The sequence below is a fragment of the Microcebus murinus genome, chromosome 6 (assembly GCF_040939455.1).
Source record: "Microcebus murinus isolate Inina chromosome 6, M.murinus_Inina_mat1.0, whole genome shotgun sequence".
In the NCBI taxonomy this organism is placed as follows: domain Eukaryota; kingdom Metazoa; phylum Chordata; class Mammalia; order Primates; family Cheirogaleidae; genus Microcebus; species Microcebus murinus.
Genome location: NC_134109.1, coordinates 107,246,585 through 107,268,572, shown reverse-complemented (window position 1 = coordinate 107,268,572; position 21,988 = coordinate 107,246,585). Strand labels below are relative to the sequence as shown.

Here is a 21,988-nt window from a genome sequence, read left to right as displayed (position 1 = left end):
CCTGGGAGCCTCATACCATGAGGAGACATGTGTTCTGCCCTGCCTTACAGTGGGTCCCACATCGAGAACTGGCATTCGATCCTGCGCAATGGGCTAGTCAATGCATCCTACACCAAACTGCAGGTGAGGCTGTGCCCCTTTCCTTTCTCTCCACCCTTTCTCTGCCCCACACGGTTTTGGGATAAACTGCTCTAGAGTATGCAGGTGTTTTTGCCTCAGCAAAAAAAAAGCCTAGCCTGTCTTGGGGGCTTCCTTAGAGAGAAAGGTGGAACTATATGCATGAAGTGAATGTGGCTGTTGTATATTTGATCTCAGGCTGTTTTTGGTGGTTTTGGGAATGGGAATGTACCTGTAGGCAGGAATGTGGAATTGCTGATTGCAGCCACTGTGATGAATTAACCTATTAGAGCATTTCATTTATGTGGCTATTCATTCAAAGAGTTGATATGGGAGACTTGTTTCTTTGCCCTGAGAAATTTCAGGGAATGGGTATTGTCCCTGCTGGCTATCTGTTCCATAGTCCCTCTCTTTTGGAATCTGCATATGTAAGGCCTGGGGACAGGAGTGTGGTTGCTGAGGGACTGATTCAGTGGCTCTGCCACTTCCCACTCTCCAAGGCATCAATATCTGGTATTTCATAGGAAAGTGGGCTAACCTGCATCTACTTCTCAACCAGTCAGCTTTTCAAGAGTAGGTGCTTAGAGTTATTTGAATGAGTGAGAAGGTAAATGGAGGGACAGAGGGCTGGATAAGCCTTGTGGCTGCCTGTTATATAGCCATCGGAGAGCCCAGGCTCATATTGCTCATCCTGGTGTTTCCCTGCAAGCTGCATGGAGCAGCCTATGGCAAAGGCATCTACCTGAGCCCCATCTCCAGTATTTCCTTTGGATACTCAGGTAAGAAATATTCTCTGGCCACCTTGATTCTATATACATTGCATCCATTTGTGAACACATGATCTGTACTGTCTTCCCCATCATAGATACTTGGTCTATGTCAGCTCTCTCCCAAGTCATAGGTGCATAGCCTGTTTCTCTACATTTTCTTATTAGAAATTTAGATTCTTTCCAGGGTGAGGCCAATTATTGTTAAAAATGATGGTTTTATTTATTGTAGGGGGTTGGCCCTCGGAAAGGCTTGAGGAATAACTGGGAGATAACAAGGCTTTTTGTAGACTACATTTTTTTGTTGGCTATTATAGATTGTGTGCACATGTGCATGTGAGTTTATGTGTGAATACTCCTGAAGGTTTGAGTCCTTTCCATTGGCTTATATTTCTGAAGACATCGTTCTATCTGTCAACCATATTTTAAAATTTAAACTGTCTGTAATCGTATACTATTGTATTGTCACTTTGAATAGAAAAGAAAGCATTTTATCCTAAAGACATGAATGAGGTTCAGATTCTAATCAGGAGATGAGTCCAACTCAGAAAAGGAATCCAACTTAGACCTCTCTCGGTCTTTCTGGTTCATGCCTTCTTAGTTTCTTTTCAGTCTGCTTTTGTTCTTGTTCAGCGTAGTCTCTGTATAAGGTGTAGCCACCACATAGTTGTGTGTTCACCATATGAAGGGGATTGTACTAGATTCTTTACTGGTTATCTAGTATTCTGCAGTAATTGTAACTGTTATAAGAAAAATTTAGTGCAAGAATCAAAGAACTAAAAAAGTCTCTACCAACAGATTAAACCAAAGTAGAAGAAATGAGATAATATAGGTAAGAACCAAAATCAGTGAAATAAAAATAGTACAATAGGTAAGACCAAAAAAAGATTCTTTTAAAGAACAAACAAAACTGGTTAGATTGATTAAGAAGGAAAGGGGTACGATTAAATAATATAATGAATGGAAAAGGCACCATAACCATAGATATAGTAAAAATTCTTTCTTTTTTTTTTTTTTTTTTGAGACAGAGTCTCACTTTGTTGCCCAGGCTAGAGTGAGTGCCGTGGCGTCAGCCTGGCTCACAGCAACCTCAGTCTCCGGGGCTCAGCAATCCTACTGCCTCAGCCTCCCAAGTAGCTGGGACTACAGGCATGCACCACCATGCCCGGCTAATTTTTTGTATATATATTTTTAGTTGGTCAATTAATTTATTTCTATTTTTGGTAGAGACGAGGTCTCGCTCAGGCTGGTTTGGAACTCCTGACCTTGAGCAATCCGCCCGCCTTGGCTTCCCGAAGTGCTAGGATTACAGGCGTGAGCCACCACGCCTGGCTAAAAATTCTTTCTTAAGAGATGGAGTCTCACTATGCTATTCATGCTGGTCTTGAACTCTTGAGCTCAAGGGATCCTCCACCTTAGCCTCCTGAATAGCTGGGAATACAGGTGTGCACCACTGGGCCCAGCCTAGCAGAATTTTAATGGCTGACAAGATAATTCTGTAAACTTTATGCCAGTAATTTGAAAACTTTGATAAAATAGATAAGTTCCTAGAAAACTATAACTTAACAAAAACTGACTTAAGAAGAAATAACCCAAATAGCCATACAACTATAAAAGAAATTGAAATAGCTTAAAATTTTCCACAAAATCACAGCATACTCCACCAAGTCCATACAAATGAATCTTAAACCAAACTTTCAAGGAACAAATTATTATAATCTTATTACAAAATTTTCTAGAGGGCCGGGCGTGGTGGCTCACACCTGTAATCCTAGCTCTCTGGGAGCCTGAGGCGGGTGGATTGCTCGAGGTCAAGAGTTTAAAACCAGCCTGAGCAAGAGCAAGACCTCGTCTCTACTACAGATAGAAAGAAATTAATTGGCCAACTAATATATATATAGAAAAAATTAGCCGGGCATGGTGGCGCATGCCTGTAGTCCCAGCTACTTGGGAGGCTGAGGCAGCAGGATCGCTTGAGCCCAGGAGTTTGAGGTTGCTGTGAGCTAGGCTGATGCCATGGCACTCACTCTAGCCTGGGCAACAAAGTGAGACTGTCTTAAAAAAAAAAATCTTCTAGAGAATAGAAAAAGATGGAATTATATATCATAAAAGATTGGTGTTAGAACAAAAAATAATTTTGTGAAAAAAAAAAAAAGTAAAAAGAAAAAAAAAAAAAAGATTGGTGAATTTGACTTTATTAAAGTTAAAAACTTTTATTCATGAGAAGACACCTTAAAGTGCAACAATAAGCTACAAACTGGGAGAAGACATTTGCAGCACATATAACCACAAAAAGATTAGTAATAAAAATGTATTTTAGTCTGGGCATGGTAGCTTGTACCTGCAATCCCAGTGCTTTGGGAGGTACATTTAATATATTTTAAAAAATGTATTTTAAAAATTCTTACAAATCAATAAGAATAGACAACCTAAAAGAAAAGAAAAACAGGTAAATGACATGAACAGGTATTTCACAAAAGAAATGCCCCAAAATTGTGAAAAGCTGCTCAATCTTTATTTATAGAGAAGTAAAATCAAGACCAAAATGACTCACAATTTAGTACCTATATAGATTGGCAAAAATTAAGAAATCTGACACCACTTCTGATTCTCATAGTACCGAAAGTTGTAGATCAGCAGGATCTCCTTTATTGTCTGCGGGGATATAAATTTGTACATCCATTTTGGAAAACAATTTGTTTTTACTTCATAAATCTGAGCAGTTTTATTGCTGGGACACAGCATTTTAATTTCTGCATGTGCACACCAAAGGATTTGTACATCAAGGTTCAAAGCAATACTGTAACAGCAGATCTCAGAATCATCTCAAATGATGATTGAGCATCTCAAATGCTCATCATGAGGATAATGGATAAATATTTTTATATATTCTAACAATGGATTATTATTTAGCAATGAAAATGAACAAACATCATTGATATGAAATAACATGGAAAAATCTTAGTAATATGTTCAATTGCTGGGCACCATGGCTCATGCCTGTAATCCTAGCAACTCAGGAAGTTGAGGCAGGAGGATTGCTTGAGGCCAGGAGTTTGAGACCAGCCTGGGCAACATAGTGAGACCACTTCTCTTAAGAAAAGGACAAAATAATTAGCTGGGCACAGTGGCACTGGCCTGTAGTCCCAGCTACTCAGGAGGCTGAGGCAGGAGGATGGCTTAAGCCTTGGGAGTTCAAGGCTGCAGTGAGCTATGATTGCATACTCCAGGGTGGGTGACAGAGTAAGACCCTGTCTATAACTAAAAATAAAAGGCAAGTCCGAGAAGACCATATAGTATATGATTCCTTTTTTTTTTTTTTGAGACAGAGTCTCGCTTTGTTGCCCAGGCTAGAGTGAGTGCCGTGGTGTCAGCCCAGCTCACAGCAACCTCAAACTCCTGGGCTCAAGCGATCCTCCTGCCTTAGCCTCCCAAGTAGCTGGGACTACAGGCATGCGCCACCACGCCCGGCTAATTTTTTCTATATCTATATTAGTTGGTCAATTAATTTCTTTCTGTTTTTAGTAGAGACGGGGTCTCGCTCAGGCTGGTTTTGAACTCCTGACCTGGAGCACTCCGCCCGCCTCGGCCTCCCAGAGTGCTAGGATTACAGGCGTGAGCCACCGCGCCCAGCCTGATTCCTTTTTTATATTATTCAAAAGCAAACAGAATTAATAGGCACTTGTGTGTAAAACTAAAGACAGAAAAGCAAGAGAATGAGAACTCAAATTTCAGAGTAGTGATTACCTCCCAAGAGGAGGCAGGCAATGTTTTAATTCTTGGATTTAGTTCTTGGGTTCGGTCTCTGGATATTCATTGTCCTATTAAAAAGTGATAATGTGTCATGAAACAGGTTATGATTGATTCACATAGGGTAAGTGCCCAATAAATATTTACTGAATGTGTGAGTGAGTCTTACTCCGTGTACCTGGAGTCCAAAGTAGGAGTGGGGTTGGTATAGTCTTTTTGGTTTCTTTGTCTTGATTCCTCAGTTTTTATCTTTGGCCCACCCTTAGCATCCCTCTGATTAAGCTGTTATTATTATTTGAGTAGTGAGAAGTTATCCTGCTTCTCTTGGTGCCCACAAGATTCTTCCTTCTTATTTTCTCCCTATCTCTTTTTCCTTCTCTTTTCTCCCACTGGCCTTTGTTTACCACTAAGTGCCTGAATACCTTTGGTTACCAGATACAGCCAGGAATCTCTATTGCCTACTTGTCTGTCTTCATTGCTTTACTGATTACGTAAAACCATAATAGACACCATTCTTCTCTCTCTCTCAAAGGGTGATTGACTATAGATACAAAATACCATAGGCCTTTACTATTGAAGGTATAGATCATCTACCAGGTATGGGGAACCTGCAACCTTCTGATCCATGATTGTTCTTTGTCAGGCCAGCAATGGTGGCTCACACCTGTAATCCTAGCACTATGGGAGGCCAAGGTGGGAGGATCACTTGAGCTTTCAGGAGTTGGAGACCAGCCTAAGCAAGGGCGAGACCCTGTCTCTGCTAAAAATAGAATAATTAGCTGGGTGCTGGGGCATGTGCCTGTAGTTCCAGCTACGCAGGAGGCTGAGGGAGGAGGATCACTTGAGCCCAGGAGTTTGAGGTTGCTGTGAGCTATGGTGACACCACTGTACTCTACCTGGGGTGACAGAGTGACACTCTGTATCACCAATCTTTTTTAAGCCCCAAAGGAGCCAAGAAAAGCTTCATCTTTCTCTGCTGTACCCCTTTTAGTAAAAGGATTTGTTCTATAAAATTTGGATTCAGTCTAAAAGCTGCACTCAGTGATCCAGAAGGCCACATGTGGCCCCAAGGCTGCAGGTTCCCCACCCCTGCTGAGAATTCCTTATTACTTTACAGATAAGAATGCTGATATACAGAGAAGTTAAATGACTTTCCCATGGTCACACAGCTATGAGTAGCAAAGCTAGGACTGAAGTCCCAGTCTCTTAACTTCTAGGCTAGAGTAGCCTTTGCTTGAATGACTGGGTCTTGAATGGTCTCATAGATAGATGAGAGTCTCTGCAATGTGGTAGAGGGCATATGTGTAAATGTTCCACTTACTGTAGCTACTCTAGCATTTGACCAGCTGTCTGGTATGTTTTCTTCTCTCCTGTTCTGGTTTTCTATATTTTTCTACCTCAGGGCACCTTTAGCTTAGTGGCGCTGGATACCTTCTAGGGGTGTGGGTTGGTGTAAATAGAGTTCACTTAACCAGTGGAATCTCCAATGATTTGGCGGTAGTGTGCAGGTTGAAACGAGGGACAGTGAGAAAGGAGATGGTAAACTCCATGTTCGGATTCTGTTTAGGGACTTCTGGTAAGTTCACACTCAGAACACAAAGCATCCAGGGATAATTCAGGCCACTATGGTCTCAGGGTCTGGTCTCAAGAAATGGACAGAAGATCACTGGGTCAGTATGGAAAGGAAGGTGTGCAGTAGGATTTGGGTTGGGACAAGATTTGGGCTATATCATAAGGGCCATCTTATAGGGCCATCACCTGCCATAGAAATCAGATTATTCTTATCCTCTTGTCTGCCTCCCCTGGCGTAGAATCTGAATGAGAATTTCACTTAGAACCTTGTCACTGATACACCCACATTGAGAAGGCCATGATGTTTGGATGGAGAGCTCAAACTAGTTAAGGCTAATGGAGAAGGTAGAAACAGAGAGGTTGAGAGTATCCTGTAAAAGGAAGAAATTGGCAATTAGGCCTTGAGGCTCTCATTGTGCTGATTTTTGTTCAGGCTCTGAATCTGTCATGAGACTTCAGTGTAACTTCATGATGAGTTGATAGCCTGAGTACTAAAGAATGTCAGTTCAACAGTTACCACCCGGTCTCTATACCATGGCTGTCACAAAGCCAAGAATTGAGGCAGAGTGGAGTTAATAATGATAGAAAGTTCCAGACTAGAGCAGTGAGGGTGCTTATGGCCTGTAATAATAGCATTATTTGCATCTTCATGCATCTCCTTCTTGTCTATTCTCTTTCTTTGTGTGTCTGTCTCACATACTTTTGTCCCTAACTCTGATAAAACTGGGCCTATGAAAAAGTTGAGTACAGAGACTGAAGTCCTATCCTCAAGCTAAAAAGAGTTGGGTTGGGAGTAGGGGCACCATAAGCACTGTGTTATATCTAAATAATACAAATCCAGGCCAAGCATGGTGGCTCACACCTGTAGTCCTAGCACTTTGGGAGGCCGAGGCAGGTGGATTGCTCAAGGTCAGGAGTTTGAAACCAGCCTGAGTAAGAGCGAGACCCCATCTCTACTAAAAATAGAAAGAAATTGGCCAACTAAAAATATATACAAAAAATTAGCCGGGCATGGTGGCGCATGCCTGCAGTCCCAGCTACTTGGGAGGCTGAGGTAGTAGGATCACTTGAGCCCAGGAGTTTGAGGTTGCTGTGAGCTAGGCTGAGGCCACACACTCTAGCCTGGGCAACAGAGTGAGACTCTGTCTCAAGAAAAAAAAAGAAAAGTCCAGGTAGAGTCTGTAAATCTAAGAACAGGCCTATTCAATAGGGGGTAAAGATAGCAGAGGATTTATGGATTTAGAGAGAAGGAATTGGCACTCCTTTCTCCAGTCTAGGAAGGAAGTATAGTTCTTCAAGGTAGTTGCCATTGTGATGACCTGTGGAAAATTATTCATCACTTTGCTGTGCTTTCTCCTTTTCTCCCGAATGACTGGTCAGGTTTTTTATGTAACTTGGAGACTAGACAAGATCTGACTTGCTCTGCTTGCTTCCTCCCCACTCATTTTGCTCAGCCTGGCATTTGATGCTGAAGTGTTGATATCCCAGTCTCTTGGGCCCCTCATTTCTGGCTCATTTCCTGTCTTAATCCCCTATCTTAGAACTCTTCAGTGGTTCCTTTATGTTCTGAGGAAAAACTGCAGTTGCCTTAACATGGCCTGCAAGGCCTGCTTGCTCTGATCCTAGCTTCCACATCATTTCTCTCTCTCCTATTGACTATTCTCTGTGCAAACTAAGGCACAGTGCTTTATCTTTCCCTCAGGCCTTTATATCCTATTACTTCTGCCCAGGATACTTCCCTCTCCCACCCCCTTTCACGTAATTAACTCTCCTAATCCTCTGGTTCTCAGCCTAGCTGTCACTAGGATGCCTCCTTCAAATACCTAGGCTAGGCTAGTTCCCCTCCTCTGGCTCACACAGTGCTCTGTTCTCTCCCCATCACAACCCTTACATGCTGTGTTATAATTACATGTTTCTTGCTTGTAATGTCCACCAGACTAAATTCTGTGGGGACAAATACCTTGTTTGTTTTATTCTCTACCTATTGTCAAGTGTCTAGCTCAGTGCTGGCACATAGTAGGCACTTCAGTAAATATTTGATTAAGGAATGGATGAATGAACTGGGTTTGTTGTTCTGTGACAGGAATGGGAAAAGGACAGCACAGGATGCCCTCCAAGGATGAGCTGGTCCAGAGATATAACAGGATGAATACCATCCCCCAGGTATTAGTTGGCCTGCTCTAATGAGGCAGGACCCTTCCCTGGGGCTATTTTAGCTTAAAGAGATGGGCAGGGGTGACGGTTTGAAGATCATTGAAAGGAATCAGGTATATTCTAAGGTGCATACACTTCCAGAGTCATACGTTGCCTCAGTTACAAGTATGAAAGCAGAGGCTGAGTTTAGATAAACATGCAAAGATGGAAGCTGTGGCCCCATACAGACTGATTATGGGAAAGAAAAATTTTGGTGGGTGGCTGGGAGCCCAGGATATCCCTGATCCCCACCCCAATCAGCAGCAGCCAATCAGCCTCGCTAGGGAAACCGTAACCATCTGCCTGGCTCGGCTTTCCTTTGCCTCCTTCTCTTCCAGACCCGATCCATTCAGTCAAGGTTCCTGCAGAGTCGGAATCTAAACTGTATAGCACTTTGTGAAGGTAGGTAGCTTATCCATGCCCTGTTTTTTGGGATCCCCAACCTTTATTTGATACAACTTTGGCATATGATCTGGCCAAGGGTGATGTTAAAACAGCATGGTTTCCCTTTCCTTCATGGACTCTGTGCCTTAAACGTTGTATCTATTACTTCTGGCCGCCTTCTTCCTAGTGATTACATCCAAGGACCTCCAGAAGCATGGGAACATCTGGGTGTGCCCTGTATCTGACCATGTCTGCACACGGTTCTTCTTTGTGTAAGTCCAGGAGGGACTCTAGGGATTACTTGAGTGAGGGCGGGGGTGTGATGGTGTGTGACTACTGGGAAAGACTGTTTCTGTTATATGAGGTTTGTCCCTGGCTACCTGAGTGGGGCTGGCACTGGGACTTTCCCCTTGGAGGATAGGAATGGGTATAGAGCATTCAGGTCTCTCTAGAGGAAACTAGATAAACTGAATCTCTTCCACTCTGAAGAGTAGCTAGAAAGGGTTTCGAATTCTGGGATGGATTGGCCACACCTTGAAATACAGTTCTACTGGTTCACAGTCTGGTATTGTTCTCTGTTTTATACTCACACTTGCCCTATCTTTGGCAGATATGAGGATGGTCAGGTGGGCGATGCCAACATAAATACTCAGGACCCCAAGATACAGAAGGAAATCATGCGTGTGATCGGAACTCAGGTTTACACAAACTGAGGGGGCCCCAGCCCTCGTACCACCCCTGTTCCCCCAGGATCCATCTGCCCTCATAAAAGGGCTCAGGTGCAGCAGGTGAAGCTGCCCTGAGGAATCAAGGGGCCATTACCAAGGGGGCAAGGAAAAGAAGAGGTGGCCTTCGTGGTGGAACTTGACCCAGGAACCACTCTACGTTTGGATGGCCCAGACTGACTTCAACCCCTGATTTTCCCAGTTGACTTCACCCTGTTTGTAAATAAAACAATAAAATGGAAGGTGCTGTGGACTGGATATGATCACTGTGGTCTGACTAGCCTTGGGCCAGCACCTACTCCAAGCCCCCAAATGGGGATGAGGGTGGGGAGAGTCGAATATCCTGAGGGTTGGGACTATTTATGTTGCATGGAATCAAAGCTGAGATCATTTAATGTAGTATACTACAGATCTGTCAGCTTTTTTTTAATCAATAGATTAAAAGGAAACTTACCAGTTACACAGATGAAACAAACAGGATATAGAATACCACCAGTGGCCGGGCTTGGTGGCTCACGCCTGTAATCCTAGCTCTCTGGGAGACCAAGGCAGGTGGATCGTTTGAGTTCAGGAGTTCGAAACCAACCTGAGCAAGAGCGAGACCCCGTCTCTACTATAAATAGAAAGAAATTAATTGGCCAACTAATACATATAGAAAAAATTAGCCGGGCATGGTGGCGCATGCCTGTAGTCCCAGCTACTTGGGAGGCTGAGGCAGCAGGATCGCTTGAGCCCAGGAGTTTGAGGTTGCTGTGAGCTAGGCTGATGCCACGGCACTCACTCTAGCCTGGGCAACAAAGTGAGACTCTGTCTCAAAAAAAAAAAAAAAAAAAATAGAATACCACTAGTGACTGTTAGTCAAAATGTTAAAGGCTATTGAGGCCAAAGCAGCTCGGGGATAGCCTACTACTTTCTGCACAAAGCCTACCCAGTCTCCTTTGCTCTGTATCTCAGGGCTGGGCCCCTACCCTCTTCCTTCTCCTACTTATTTCTTTGGGATAAGTGAGGTTGGGGGACAGCTGGCAGGAGCAGGAAGTTGTGTTGGTCTTTAACTTGAAATCTGTAAAGACATTCTAAGGTAATGCAGCTTCCCTTAATGAAACAAAACCCAGATTCTGTAAGGTTAGCAGGGTGGTGAGGAAGGCAGCAGGAGACCTAATTTTGTTAATATATCTTCTCCGTGTTGATATTACCATGACAAGCTGCCTGCTGGCTTTTCCGGCTGTGCAACATGTACCCCAAACCCTTCTAAGCATAGCTGAGATAGTTGGACGTGTCCAAATATTTTATTAAATAATAAAAACAGGCCGGGCGCTGTGGCTCACGCCTGTAATCCTAGCTCTTGGGAGGCAGAGGCGGGCGGATTGCTCAAGGTCAGGAGTTCGAAACCAGCCTGAGCAAGAGCGAGACCCCGTCTCTACTATAAATAGAAAGAAATTAATTGGCCAACTGATATATATATAAAAAATTAGCCGGGCATGGTGGCGCATGCCTGTAGTCCCAGCTACCCGGGAGGCTGAGGCAGAAGGATCACTCGAGCCCAGGAGTTTGAGGTTGCTGTGAGCTAGGCTGACGCCACGGCACTCACTCTAGCCTGGGCAACAAAGCGAGACTCTGTCTCAAAAAAAAAAAAAAATAAAAAAAAAAAAATAAAAACAGAAATATACACACAGAGAATACGAAAAATATTAAACAAGCCTGGCTTTTCAAGGATAGGTTTCTTACTCTAGTGTAGTTTTTCTTTCTTTCTTTTTTTTTTTTTTTGAGGCAGAGTCTCACTTTGTTGCCCAGGCTAGAGTGAGTGCCGTGGTGTCAGCCCAGCTCACAGCAACCTCAAACTCCTGGGCTCAAGCAATCTTGCTGCCTCAGCCTCTCAAGTAGCTGGGACTACAGGCATGCGCCATCACGCCTGGCTAAATTTTTTCGATATATTTTCAGTTGGCCAATTAATTTCTTTCTATTTTTAGTAGAGATGGGGTCTCACTCTTGTTCAGGCTAGTTTCCAACTCCTGACCTCAAGAAATCCACCCTCAGCCTCCCAGAGTGCTAGGAGCAATAGGACTTTTTGGATCAGAAATTTGAAAGCTACAGATAATCCTATCTTATAAAATTCAACTATATATGAGGTAAAACAAAGCTCCTTAAAACCCCACAAACACTAGAACACCTTCATTCTAGTGAATGATGGGAAACTTGCTGCGTGGGTCCCTGAATTTCTGGAGAGAAACCGTCCCACACCCTGGAGGGGAAATTGAGGGAGGGTTGCCCCTTTCCCCTACCTGGGCCTCACTACCTTGGAGGTGGGCGAGCTGGGGCCGGTGAAAGCCATATGTAAGTAGCAAGGCATCCTCCTCCCCAGGGGCCAAGACTGTTAGAAATACTGCACATACGGGTTGGCAGTGGCCGCCTACCTTTCACATAGTCCTAAGCTCAAGCAACCTCACTTCATTTAGACCTGGCCATGCCTGGTTAAGGGCTAGATCAGGAAAAGAATTATTAGTTCTAGGTAGAGAGTAGATGACTACAATTTCTGGATTGAGAAATTAAAAACCTCTGGAGTTTAACCTTCCCCTTCTGTCCTCTCCTGGTAAATTTCCATCCAGGCAGGGTGTGGCCGTGACTCAGTTTGTGGTGACGATGTGGCCCTCCAATGGGGAGGAGTCTGCTTCATTCTCCGTTCCTTCTGGCTGGTGGGGAGAGGGAAAGAGGAGTCTGGTGCTGAGTCATTACTGGGTTACTGGCTTCTCACAGAATGGATTCTGAGGTGGAGGTTTGAGGGATGTCTCAGCTTCTTGGACCAGTTTAGGGGTGATAGGCAGCTTCCCGGCTCACACAATTCCCTTAGAGCAGTCCTCCCCCAGCAGGGGGGAATAAGATCGGCTGCAGTTCATCTGGAAGGGCATTGGCCCCTTTTGCAGCACAGGACTTTCCACATATGTTTCAGACCTCCCCCCTCCTGCAATGGGTCAGAGGTGCCACCCTTTTAAATTAAAGCATTGCCTATGGAAACTATTTTACCTAAGAGAGGACCCAAAGTCTCCTTAGTCCTAGCTGTTCTTCCTGGGATAAGTGAGTCAGGTTAGCTAGCCGGCAGCCAGTGAACAAGGGCAGACAGGTGAACTCTGGTGCCAAGGAAAAGCAGGCTGAACTGCAGCAGGAAGGAAGGGGCACTTGATCCATTGTTCATTGATGCCTTCTTTGTCTTCCAAATCTTTTTTTTTTTTTTTTTTTTTTTTGAGACAAAGTCTCACTCTGTTGCCCAAGCTAGAGTGCCATGGTGTCAGCTTAGCTCACAGCAACCTCAAACTCCTGGGCTCAAGCGATCCTCCTGCCTCAGCCTCCTGAGTAGCTGGGGCTACAGGCATGCACCACCATGCCCGGCTAATTTTTTCTATGTATATTTTTAGTTGGCCAATTAATTTCTTTCTGTTTTTAGTAGAGATGGGGTCTCGCTCTTGCTAAAGCTGGTCTCGAACTCCTGAACTCAAAGGATCCTCCTGCCTCGGCCTCCCAGAGTGCTAGGATTACAGGTGTGAGCCACAGCGCATCTTCCAAATCTTGATCAAGGCCCCATTTCATCCCTACATCCTGTGTGTTGGAATGCTCCAGTTTCTGCCCTCCTTACATGCTTGGGGAACTTTCGGCCTCAAGGCCACATGTGTCCCTCCAGATCCCCAAGTATGATCCTTCAACCAAATCCAAACTTCATAGAACAAATCCTGTTATTAAATTTGGATTCAACAAGGCCACAGGTTCCCCACCCCAAGTAGGGAAAAATGAAAGCACAGGGCCTTAAAGTGGATCGTTTGGTGGATAAGATTAGAACGCCCTAAGGAGGCTTTGTCCAGTAAACCTTAGCATTTTAGGGTTAGAGAAAGAATGCTGGAGGTCACATTGGCTGACAGGGTCACCTTGGCTTAGGCAGTACTTCCATTAGTGTGACCAAGGACTCCTTAAGCTTCTCCCTTCCTGCCACTAAGTGCTGATGAGCCATTTTTGCAGGTGCCAGGGGAAACTTAGATACACAGTTGCATTCAGAAAACATTCAGTGTTTGTTTATTGTTCCTTTCCTCTAAATGGCCTTCTCATACCCATCTCTATCCTGACCAATTTTCCATGCCTAGCTCAAAATGTCTCCTCCTCCACGAAGCTTTGCCTTTCCCACACAGATAGCCTGTGTCTGTTTATCCCTAACTCCAAAAGGCCGACTTTCTCTTCCTTGAGAGTTTGTCTGTGGAAACTCTGGTATGCCTGATAGGCCTGAAGAGATGGTAAAAGTTTGAAGGAAGGCATAAAATAAAAAGTCCACCTGATCTGGCTCTAGGAAGAGCACACAAAGTCCAAAGTGGTAAGTACTGTATTGCAGCTTTAAATCTGACATTCGGCCGGGCGCGGTGGCTCACGCCTGTAATCCTAGCTCTCTGGGAGGTCGAGGCGGGCGGATTGCTTGAGGTCAGGAGTTCGAAACCAGCCTAAGCAAGAACGAGACCCCCGTCTCCACTAAAAATAGAAAGACATTAATTGGCCAAATAAAAATATATAGAAAAAATTAGCCGGGCATGGTGGCACATGCCTGTAGTCCCAGCTACTCGGGAGGCTGAGGCAGGAGGATTGCTTGAGCCCAGGAGTTTGGGATTGCTGTGAACTAGTCTGATGCCACAGCACTCACTCTAGCCTGGGCAACAAAGTGAGACTCTGTCTCAAAAAAAAGAAAGAAAGAATCTGACATTCAAGGTCTGTGGGCTGCCCTGGAAATCTGTTGTCCTCAAAAAGAGAGAACACTACTGTTTCAGGCAGAGGACAAGAGGTCATGTAATTGATGATAAAACCTGTACTCTCACCCTCCTCACCAGGGCTGAAATTTGTCTTTAGCCTCTAGGATTGGGTCCAGTATGATTTGCTGACACACCTGCCCCCCTAAGGACTCCAAATGACGTTAGAGAGTTAAACCATAAAGCTACAGATTCTGTGGTCAAGAATCCAAACAAGGCAGCAGTCTATGGCCTTACTCACACCTCACTCTAGTGAGCCTTGCAGTTCCCCTCTGGTCCTGAGCAGGTCACTGAGCACAGTGGAAGGGGTGGCTCTAGGGGAAGGGGGTCTGTGTCCTCCTTCAGAAACCCCAATTTCCTGTAGCCCTAGGGTTACTTGTTACTGGGTCAAAGGGCCAGAGGAGTGATGGTCTAGAGAAGCAAGCTTAAATGCAGGAAGATGTTCTGGCACTGGTCACGAGGCATTTGTGGAGAAACCAACTCAAACTGTGTTTCTCTGTACTCACACTACCACAACAGCAATCAACAAGAAGATTTCTGTGACCAAACGTGGGGTTTTTTCCCTACCCGCCAAGCAAGCAATCAGTTCTGCTGTGGGTACCAGCTGCGTATCCTCCACTTCAAATCTGACACCTGGAGATAGTGTCAGATCCAACACTGACACACCTGCCAGTGTGTGAGGACTCAGTCCCACAAGATCACCCCCTCCCCAGCAATCTGGGCCTCCAGAACTTCTGACCAACTGGCTCAAGTTGGGGTTCCCACTCTGGGTTGGCTAGAGTGACTCACAGAACTCAGGGAAACACTTGTTAGAGGATGCCACAAAGGACACAGATGGAGATGCATAGGGCAAGCTATGGAGGAGCTTCCATGTCCTCCCTGGGGGCAACACCCCCAGAACCTCCACGTGGGCAGCTGTCTGGAAGCTCTCCAAACCCTGTCCTCTTGGGCCTTTCATGGAGCCGTCACTGGCTAGGCATGATTTACTGTGTAGAAATGTGCTCGGACACAAGGGTATGATCTGATACTAATAGACTGAGTGGGGAAACTGAGAAGGACTGTCAGATTCTTCTTGGCACCTCTGTGCCATACCTCTTTCCTCCGAGGTATGGGGCGGGACCCCTTCTGAAGTGGGGCCTTCTGACCCACGGTCAGGCAAGGTAGGTCAGGGAATTTCTTTATGGCCAGCTCCAAGACAGAAGGGCAGGGAAGGTTCCTGCCTTGGGGAGGAAGAGGAACATGTGAAAGGAGGGAGAGAAGGTCAGAGAGATTCTGTTTTCTGAAGCCTGCTTCTGAGGCCTGAACTGCCCAACATTATAAGAAAAGACAATTACAAGGGGTGTGTGAGTTGTAGGCCAGGAACTATGGATGAAAACATATATATATATCTCTCCTCACACAAGGACAGCCCTCCAAGACTAGTCAATTCCCAAAGAAACAGGATACCTATTAAGCAGTTTTGGACTCATTCACATACATGATCTGATCCAACCCACCACATGAAGCAGGAATTGTCCTCAATTTACTTTTAAGGAAGGGGACTCACACATCAATATACAGAACATGGTCACAGAGCTAGTTAGTGGGACTGAAACAAAGATATGATGGAAGCCAAGCTTGCCCTCCTATACTGTGCTGCTTCTCAGGAAAACAGTGACCATTGCCTTAAATTGAATGACAAATTTTCACTGTGCATCTAATGTGAGCAAGGATATGCTGGATTAGTTTCTGCCAGTGTCTCATGGACAGCATTTTATAACTGTCAGGTGATCAAAATCTACAACTGAAGGGCAATAGCTTGCCTGATCAGTTTTCCAATTTAATACATGTGTATTTCAATCTCAGGAACATTTAGGTTTAGAACTCTAAAATACAACATAGTCCAGCACTGGCCAGATCCCTGCCACTCCCCAGTTTTGTCCACCACTGTTCTTTGTCCTCAGCTCAGGGGCAAGAGAGAACCATTTATGCCATTTATCCCTCTCTGGACGGGGGTGGGGAATCTGACGCTCCCTGAGCAGGGGTGTGGGTTTTTTCCTCTCAACAACTTCATGTTCTGTCACAACCTTAATAGGCAAGCATTTACTTCCCACCTACAAGAAAGGGACCAGAAATGGCTTACAGAAGAAATTAAAAGGTCTTATCTCACTTTGAACAAATTCACTTTTAGCCTGTCACTTTCTCCTCCCAGCTTATCTGCGCTAACAGGAAGCGAATGAAGGCCTGTGATTCAGCTGCAGGCAGGGTGTCTGCATGAGCAGGTCACATCCATTTGGTCTCTATTGCCAGGGAAAGAAAAAAACCTGAGAATCGTCCTCACATTTTGAATGCTGCAACATTGTATCTGCTCTCAAAACTTGGCTGCATGAAGGCAAGACTTAACAGCTGTTTAATTGATAACTGCTATCATTACTGGTTGTTGGCTAATAATTGGGAACTTTGAAAATGCCTTGTAGAAAAAGGTAAGAAAAGCTCCAACAATATTGACTTAAATACACGACTAGGTTGAAAACGTAAGCCTTGACTCCCGCATGATCCTCGGCTGGAACGTTCTGACTTGGTATTCCCAGATGTCCGCGCTAACGCCAGCAGCTCTGCGCACCAGTTCTGCACTGCTGTCTGTAGCCTCTACTCGCGTTCTGCTCTCAGGCCCGCGTTCCGCAGGGTCCCAGACCCTACTAAAGTGTTCGTGTGGCCCCGAGTGTCCTTCCTTGTTCCCCGGCCCTGCGACAGTGAGCAGCCCTGGGAACAAAAGGGCCTTGCGCTCCCGCTCGGGGCAGCTCTGCCTCCCGAGTGCTCGCTACCCGCTCCCGCGCCGGAGCCCTCGGAAGGCATCCCGGCCTCGGGCACGCGGGAGCCCGCGGCGCCCGGCTTCGCGTTCGGCGGTCTCGGGGGTGCGGGGGCAGGCACCGGGGTGGGCGGGGAGGGGCAGGGCGTGGCGAGAAGGACGGGGCTCGGGGACCCGGGGATCTGGGCCAGCCGGGTAGGCGCAGACCACTGGGGCGGCCCGGGCCGAGGGCCAGGCGAGAAGCCGGAGTCTGGCCGCCCAAGTCGGCGGCGACAGGTGGCCGGGGCGCCCGGGGGTCTGGGAGGGAGGTCCCCGGAGCCCGGGGGCGGGGCCTGCTGCTCGCCACCTCCCCATTGGCCGCCACTCCGGCAGGGCTTCGACTCGGTGCGCCGTGTCCTTCCGCCGCGGAACGTAGTCCCCCAGGAGGGCAACCTGCGGCCGGCTCTGCGCCCGCCCGCGGAGGGTGGCTCGCCGCGCGGGGGCGGGCCGGGGCGGGGCGGCGGCGGAGGGATTGCGGCGGCCGCGGGGTAACCTTGAGCTCAGGCTGCGGGTCCCGCACAGGCAGCAGCGACGCTTCCCGCGGCCGCCGACCTCTTCCCCTGCAGCGACCTCTTCCCCTGCAGCGCAGCGCGAGCCGGACGCCGCCGGAGGTGAGCCCGGGGAGCCCGCCCGCGCCCGCGCCCGGCCCGCCCGCCGGCCAGCGCCGTGTGCAGCCCGCCTGCCGGCCGCGGGCGCGCGGCGAGGTCCTGGCATCCCGCGGCCGGGCCGGGCCGGGGAGAGGCTGCTCGCGCCCGCGGCCTGCGCGGCCGGTCCCCGCGCCCGTCTCCTCCCCGGCGCGGCGGGGCAGCCAGCCCCTGCTCTCCCCACCCTGGCCCCGGCCTGAGCCTGCCCTCACGTCCTCTCCCCTCCGCACTCTGCCTCCATCCTCGCCTCCCTTCCCTTCTTTCTTTGACCGGTACATTTGAAAAGGATGAATTTCATGCCATGTGAATTATATCTCAGCACAAACTGTGAAATTTGAGCTTTCCCTTCTTTTCTAACTGGTTTCATCCTTGCCTCCCCCCCTCCTCTCGCCCCTGCTGCGTGCTCGTTTCCTCCGCTCCCCCTTGATGCGAGTCCTTTCCCTTTCATCTCCAACCTGTTCGCGTTGCCCCCGCTCTGATGCCCTTGGTAGGCAACCCTTTAACCTCTCCTGGAAACCCTTCTCCATGTCTCCTCCCATCCTCCGGCGGGCTCGTCCGCTCTTCCCGCGTGCGGGTGCCCCCTGCTGCCCCTTCCCCCATTCATGCCCGTCCCTGCCCCTCCTCCCTCCATGCTGGTCACGTCCGCTCCTCCGCTCCCCTCCTCCCCCGAACCCCTCCTCCGCTCCCCTCCTCCCCTGCACCCCTCCTCCGCTCCCCTCCTCCCCCGAACCCCTCCTCCGCTCCCCTCCTCCCCTGCACCCCTCCTCCGCTCCCCTCCTCCCCCGAACCCCTCCTCCGCTTCCCTCCTCCTCCGCACTCCTCCTCCGCCTCCTCCCCGCTGCCCTGGTCCCCGCCCCTCCGTTCTGATCACGTCCGCCCCCACCCGGGGCTGCTCGCGTCCCGTCCCGTCTCCATCACGGCCTCTCAGACCCGGGGCCGCGGGGCCTGCGTGCGGTGCGCCCTGCGGACGGGCGGGGCTGGGCGGCCGGCGGGATGCAGCGGTGGCGCGGGCGCAGTTAGAGGGTTACGTAACCCCGGCCTTTCCTGATGCAGGGGAAGAAGGGGTGGCTGCCCCGACTTCTGGCCAGCCTGCAAGCGCCTGGGAGTAGCGGGGCCCTGGAGCTCGCCCCGCCGCCGCGGGCTGCGACCTGCCCGCCGGCCTTGGGGGGCGGAGGGCCCGAGAAGCCGCCGCAGGCGTCCACAGGCTCCGGGCGTCCGGGGCGCTCTGCGGGCTCCTCGCCTGGGCTCCGCGTTCCTCATCAAATGCGCCCTGACTGTGGGGCGCGGACGCACGCGTGGGGCGGCCCTGCAGGTTACGGAGGGGACGGGACACCCGTCGCGTTCTCTTAATAAAAACAGTAGGGGCCAAGGACTGTCCTGGGGAGGGGGTTGGCGTCCGGGATGACCAGACTGGTCATAGCCCACCGAGCTCACGATCTAATTATGGAAGGAACATAAAATTTATCGTTGGTAAGTGCTCTGAGGAAGGGACGAACTTCCTGCTGGGGGAGGGAGGACAGGAAGCCTCCCGAGGTCTCACCAGGTGGCAAGCACGTGGGTTCGAAGAAGCAGCAAAGCGCCTTCCAGTCTGAAGGTCTGGAGACCCAGTCGTGGGAAGGCATCCCTTGGCTGCTTAATCTGCAGACTCCAAACCCGCGATGTCAGTCCTCCCTGACCTGAATAAAGTGCGCCTGATAGCGAAGGTCCCAGCTTGGACAGAGGCATTGGGAAGCTGTAAACAGGCTTTTAGAATCAGGTTTGACTCGATAATTTATTGAGACCACTGATGAAGGAATGCAGCTTCTGGACCTCAGTTTCCCAGGTGAAAATTGGGAATAACATTTTCCTCGTGATTTTTGAAAGGATGGTCTCTGCACGTGCCTAGGTGTGTGTGTTGCACACTCAGTGCAGTGTCTGGGGAGGTGTGCAGAAGAAATGCCTCTAAATGAGTGTATTCGTCTGGTCACGGAGCACAGTGACTTAATCCGCAGTTGAGCATGAGGGCCTGAACTCGATTCATCTTCCTGCTAGTCCCAGATATGGTACAGTTAATCTTTGGGAGTCAGGCTCTGTAAATACCAAGGGTCCTCTAGAAACCAATCCCCTCAGGAATTCTGATACAGTGCTTTACAAAGTAACTAGTAATGTTACTTTGCAACTCTCCACTTGCAAAAGGAGCTCTTTGGTCATCTTGGTCTTCTCAGAAGGGGAACCTCCAGACACAGGGAGGGGATGATTTAGGACTTTGCTTTTTGGCTATAAGAGTGGAAACAAACTGCACAGCACCAAGACTGGAATCTTTGCACTCCAGGTGGGGTTCTAGGACTTGTTCGACTTGCTGGTGAGGTTAAGATTGGAGCCAGGGCACAGTAGCCCACTGTTGGCAGTGCCAAGGGTGTGGCCACTCGCTAGGGTGCGGAGGAGGGCCTAGGTCAGGGCTGCCCCTCCTGCACCATTGTTAGCAAATAATTTGCCCTCTGGTGGCCTGAGGATGCTGTTGGAGCTGCAGCGATGCTGTTCTGGGGGGAAGGGTAATGTAAGCCATCACCAGATCTGTGGGGGAGGGGAGGCTCTGCGGGGAAGATGACTCGACCTTTCAATTTATCTGCTTTTGAGAAAATTCTCTACGCTGGGTGAGTGGGGAAACTGCATTGTGGTTTTTGCAGGCATAAGAAATCCCCTCTCCCCTTTCAATGAGTCAAATAATGAAGCATGTATTTCCCCCAATTGAAAATGTCTCAGCTAAGTGGAAAATGGTTGGTCCAGATCACCAGGTTCTCTGTACTGGCCAAGAGCTTAGGCGCAGAGTCCCCCTGGGCCCAGGTGATGCAGTGTACGCCGCACCTTCACTCCCGGGCCTTCTGTAGCAGGCATGGCAGCCTCTCATGGGACACGGATAACAATGACTTAAGAATATCCTTGAACTCATTTTGGAGTAGTTACTAGATTTGAGCCAAAATATATGGACATTAGTGTTCTGTGTAGCACAGCGGCTTTCATTTTAAGCATTGCATTAGAAATAATTTTAGTTTTGAATTCATAGTTTAACAAAGAGCATTGTTGGCTCTTTTAAGAACTGTACCCCCAGTGACTTGGCAAATTTAGGAGCTGTGACTCCAGACAGCTAGCACCTATGGGAGTTGCTTCTGTTACTTGAATGTTGTGACATTAACATCCCGGGGTTACAGGAAAAAACATTTTATTTCTTAAAGCTCTTTATTTCTTAATATTGAGGTAATGGAAGAAATGAGGAACTGGCTGTGGGCAGGAAGGTAGAAAAAGTGTAGCTTTTACATTACAAACTCACATCACTTGGGTTTTAATTTATTTTGCTTCAACTTTTATGAAGGCAAGTCAGGATGTGTTCTCCTGGCCAAGAGCTAAGACTGAGACCAGGGTAGAGGAAAATGACTCATTTGACATTACTTTTGTTTCTGAGTCACTCCACATATCCAGTCAAATCCCAATTAACTGGTATACTGCAAGAATGCGTTGTTCCTGTGAGCAGGGTTTTACTGCAGCCTCGTTGAGGATCTTCGTGAAATATTTAAGTGATTTATTTGGTAAAAGGTCACTTTAAGCATCAGTTCTGGTACAGATAGGAGTAGAGCTAAATGACCTGAGGTATGAATACTATTTTTAATACCATTATACTTTCTGGGAGCTGGCATTTTTTTCACCAAGAGCCAGACGTAGACTGGATAATTGAGTAGTTTGATTCCTTGGGGCTTTGTTAGAGAAGCTGTTTGGGGGAAGGTGAGCCAGGGTGGGTGGCGAATGGTGGTGTGCAGTCTGGCCTTTTGGTGTGCCTGCGCAGCCCGGGAGTGGGAGGGAGGCTGGCAGGGCACCGGCTGTGCAGCGAGGCCCCGCCCCTGCCGCAGTTTGTGCTGGTCTGCACGTAGGAGAGCTTGGAGAGCAGGCTGCTGCAGTACCTTCCGTGGCCTCTGAGACTCCTCTCCCCCATTTCTGTCCCTAGGCAAAGCTCCTGGGAAGCACTAAGCCTCTTTGCTGATGCCAGCAAGCAGGCGGGGGCTGTCGAGGGGGAGAATCCAAGACCAGCTGGACTAGGGCAGTGAGGTTGCTGGTCGTAGCATTTTAGAGTGTGGACAAGTTTAGCTGCTGGTGGAACTCAGCAGCCACAATGCTCTGAAGGGAGCCCTATCCCGTCCGAACATTTTGAATCAACCTACAGATAATATTCCAACTGTAAATAACTGGCATCTCCCCTGTCTCCAGC

General features: G+C 48.1%; 2 protein-coding genes across 17 annotated transcripts in view; both read left to right on the top strand.

Annotated features, from left to right (window-relative positions):
• Window positions 1–9,750, top strand: part of PARP6 (poly(ADP-ribose) polymerase family member 6) — a 32,946-nt gene extending 23,196 nt beyond the window's left edge. For 11 of the 16 annotated variants that reach the window (XM_076004530.1, XM_012768248.2, XM_012768247.3 and 8 more), the window contains 6 exons: window positions 51–123; window positions 827–896; window positions 8,290–8,369; window positions 8,738–8,801; window positions 8,971–9,055; window positions 9,394–9,750. In XM_076004530.1, the coding sequence (XP_075860645.1) occupies window positions 51–123; window positions 827–896; window positions 8,290–8,369; window positions 8,738–8,801; window positions 8,971–9,055; window positions 9,394–9,496 (475 nt within the window). In that variant the 3' untranslated portion in view covers window positions 9,497–9,750. The remainder of the gene's footprint in view (window positions 1–50; window positions 124–826; window positions 897–8,289; window positions 8,370–8,737; window positions 8,802–8,970; window positions 9,056–9,393) is intronic. The other 5 variants (XR_002223406.2, XR_002223407.2, XR_001154988.2 and 2 more) reach the window with 2 other exon arrangements.
• Window positions 9,751–17,560: 7,810 nt separating this feature from the next.
• PKM (pyruvate kinase M1/2) overlaps window positions 17,561–21,988 on the top strand; it is a 29,109-nt gene continuing 24,681 nt past the window's right edge. The window contains exon 1 of the mRNA XM_012768257.3: window positions 17,561–17,718. The gene's annotated coding sequence lies outside the window, so the exon portion shown is untranslated. The remainder of the gene's footprint in view (window positions 17,719–21,988) is intronic.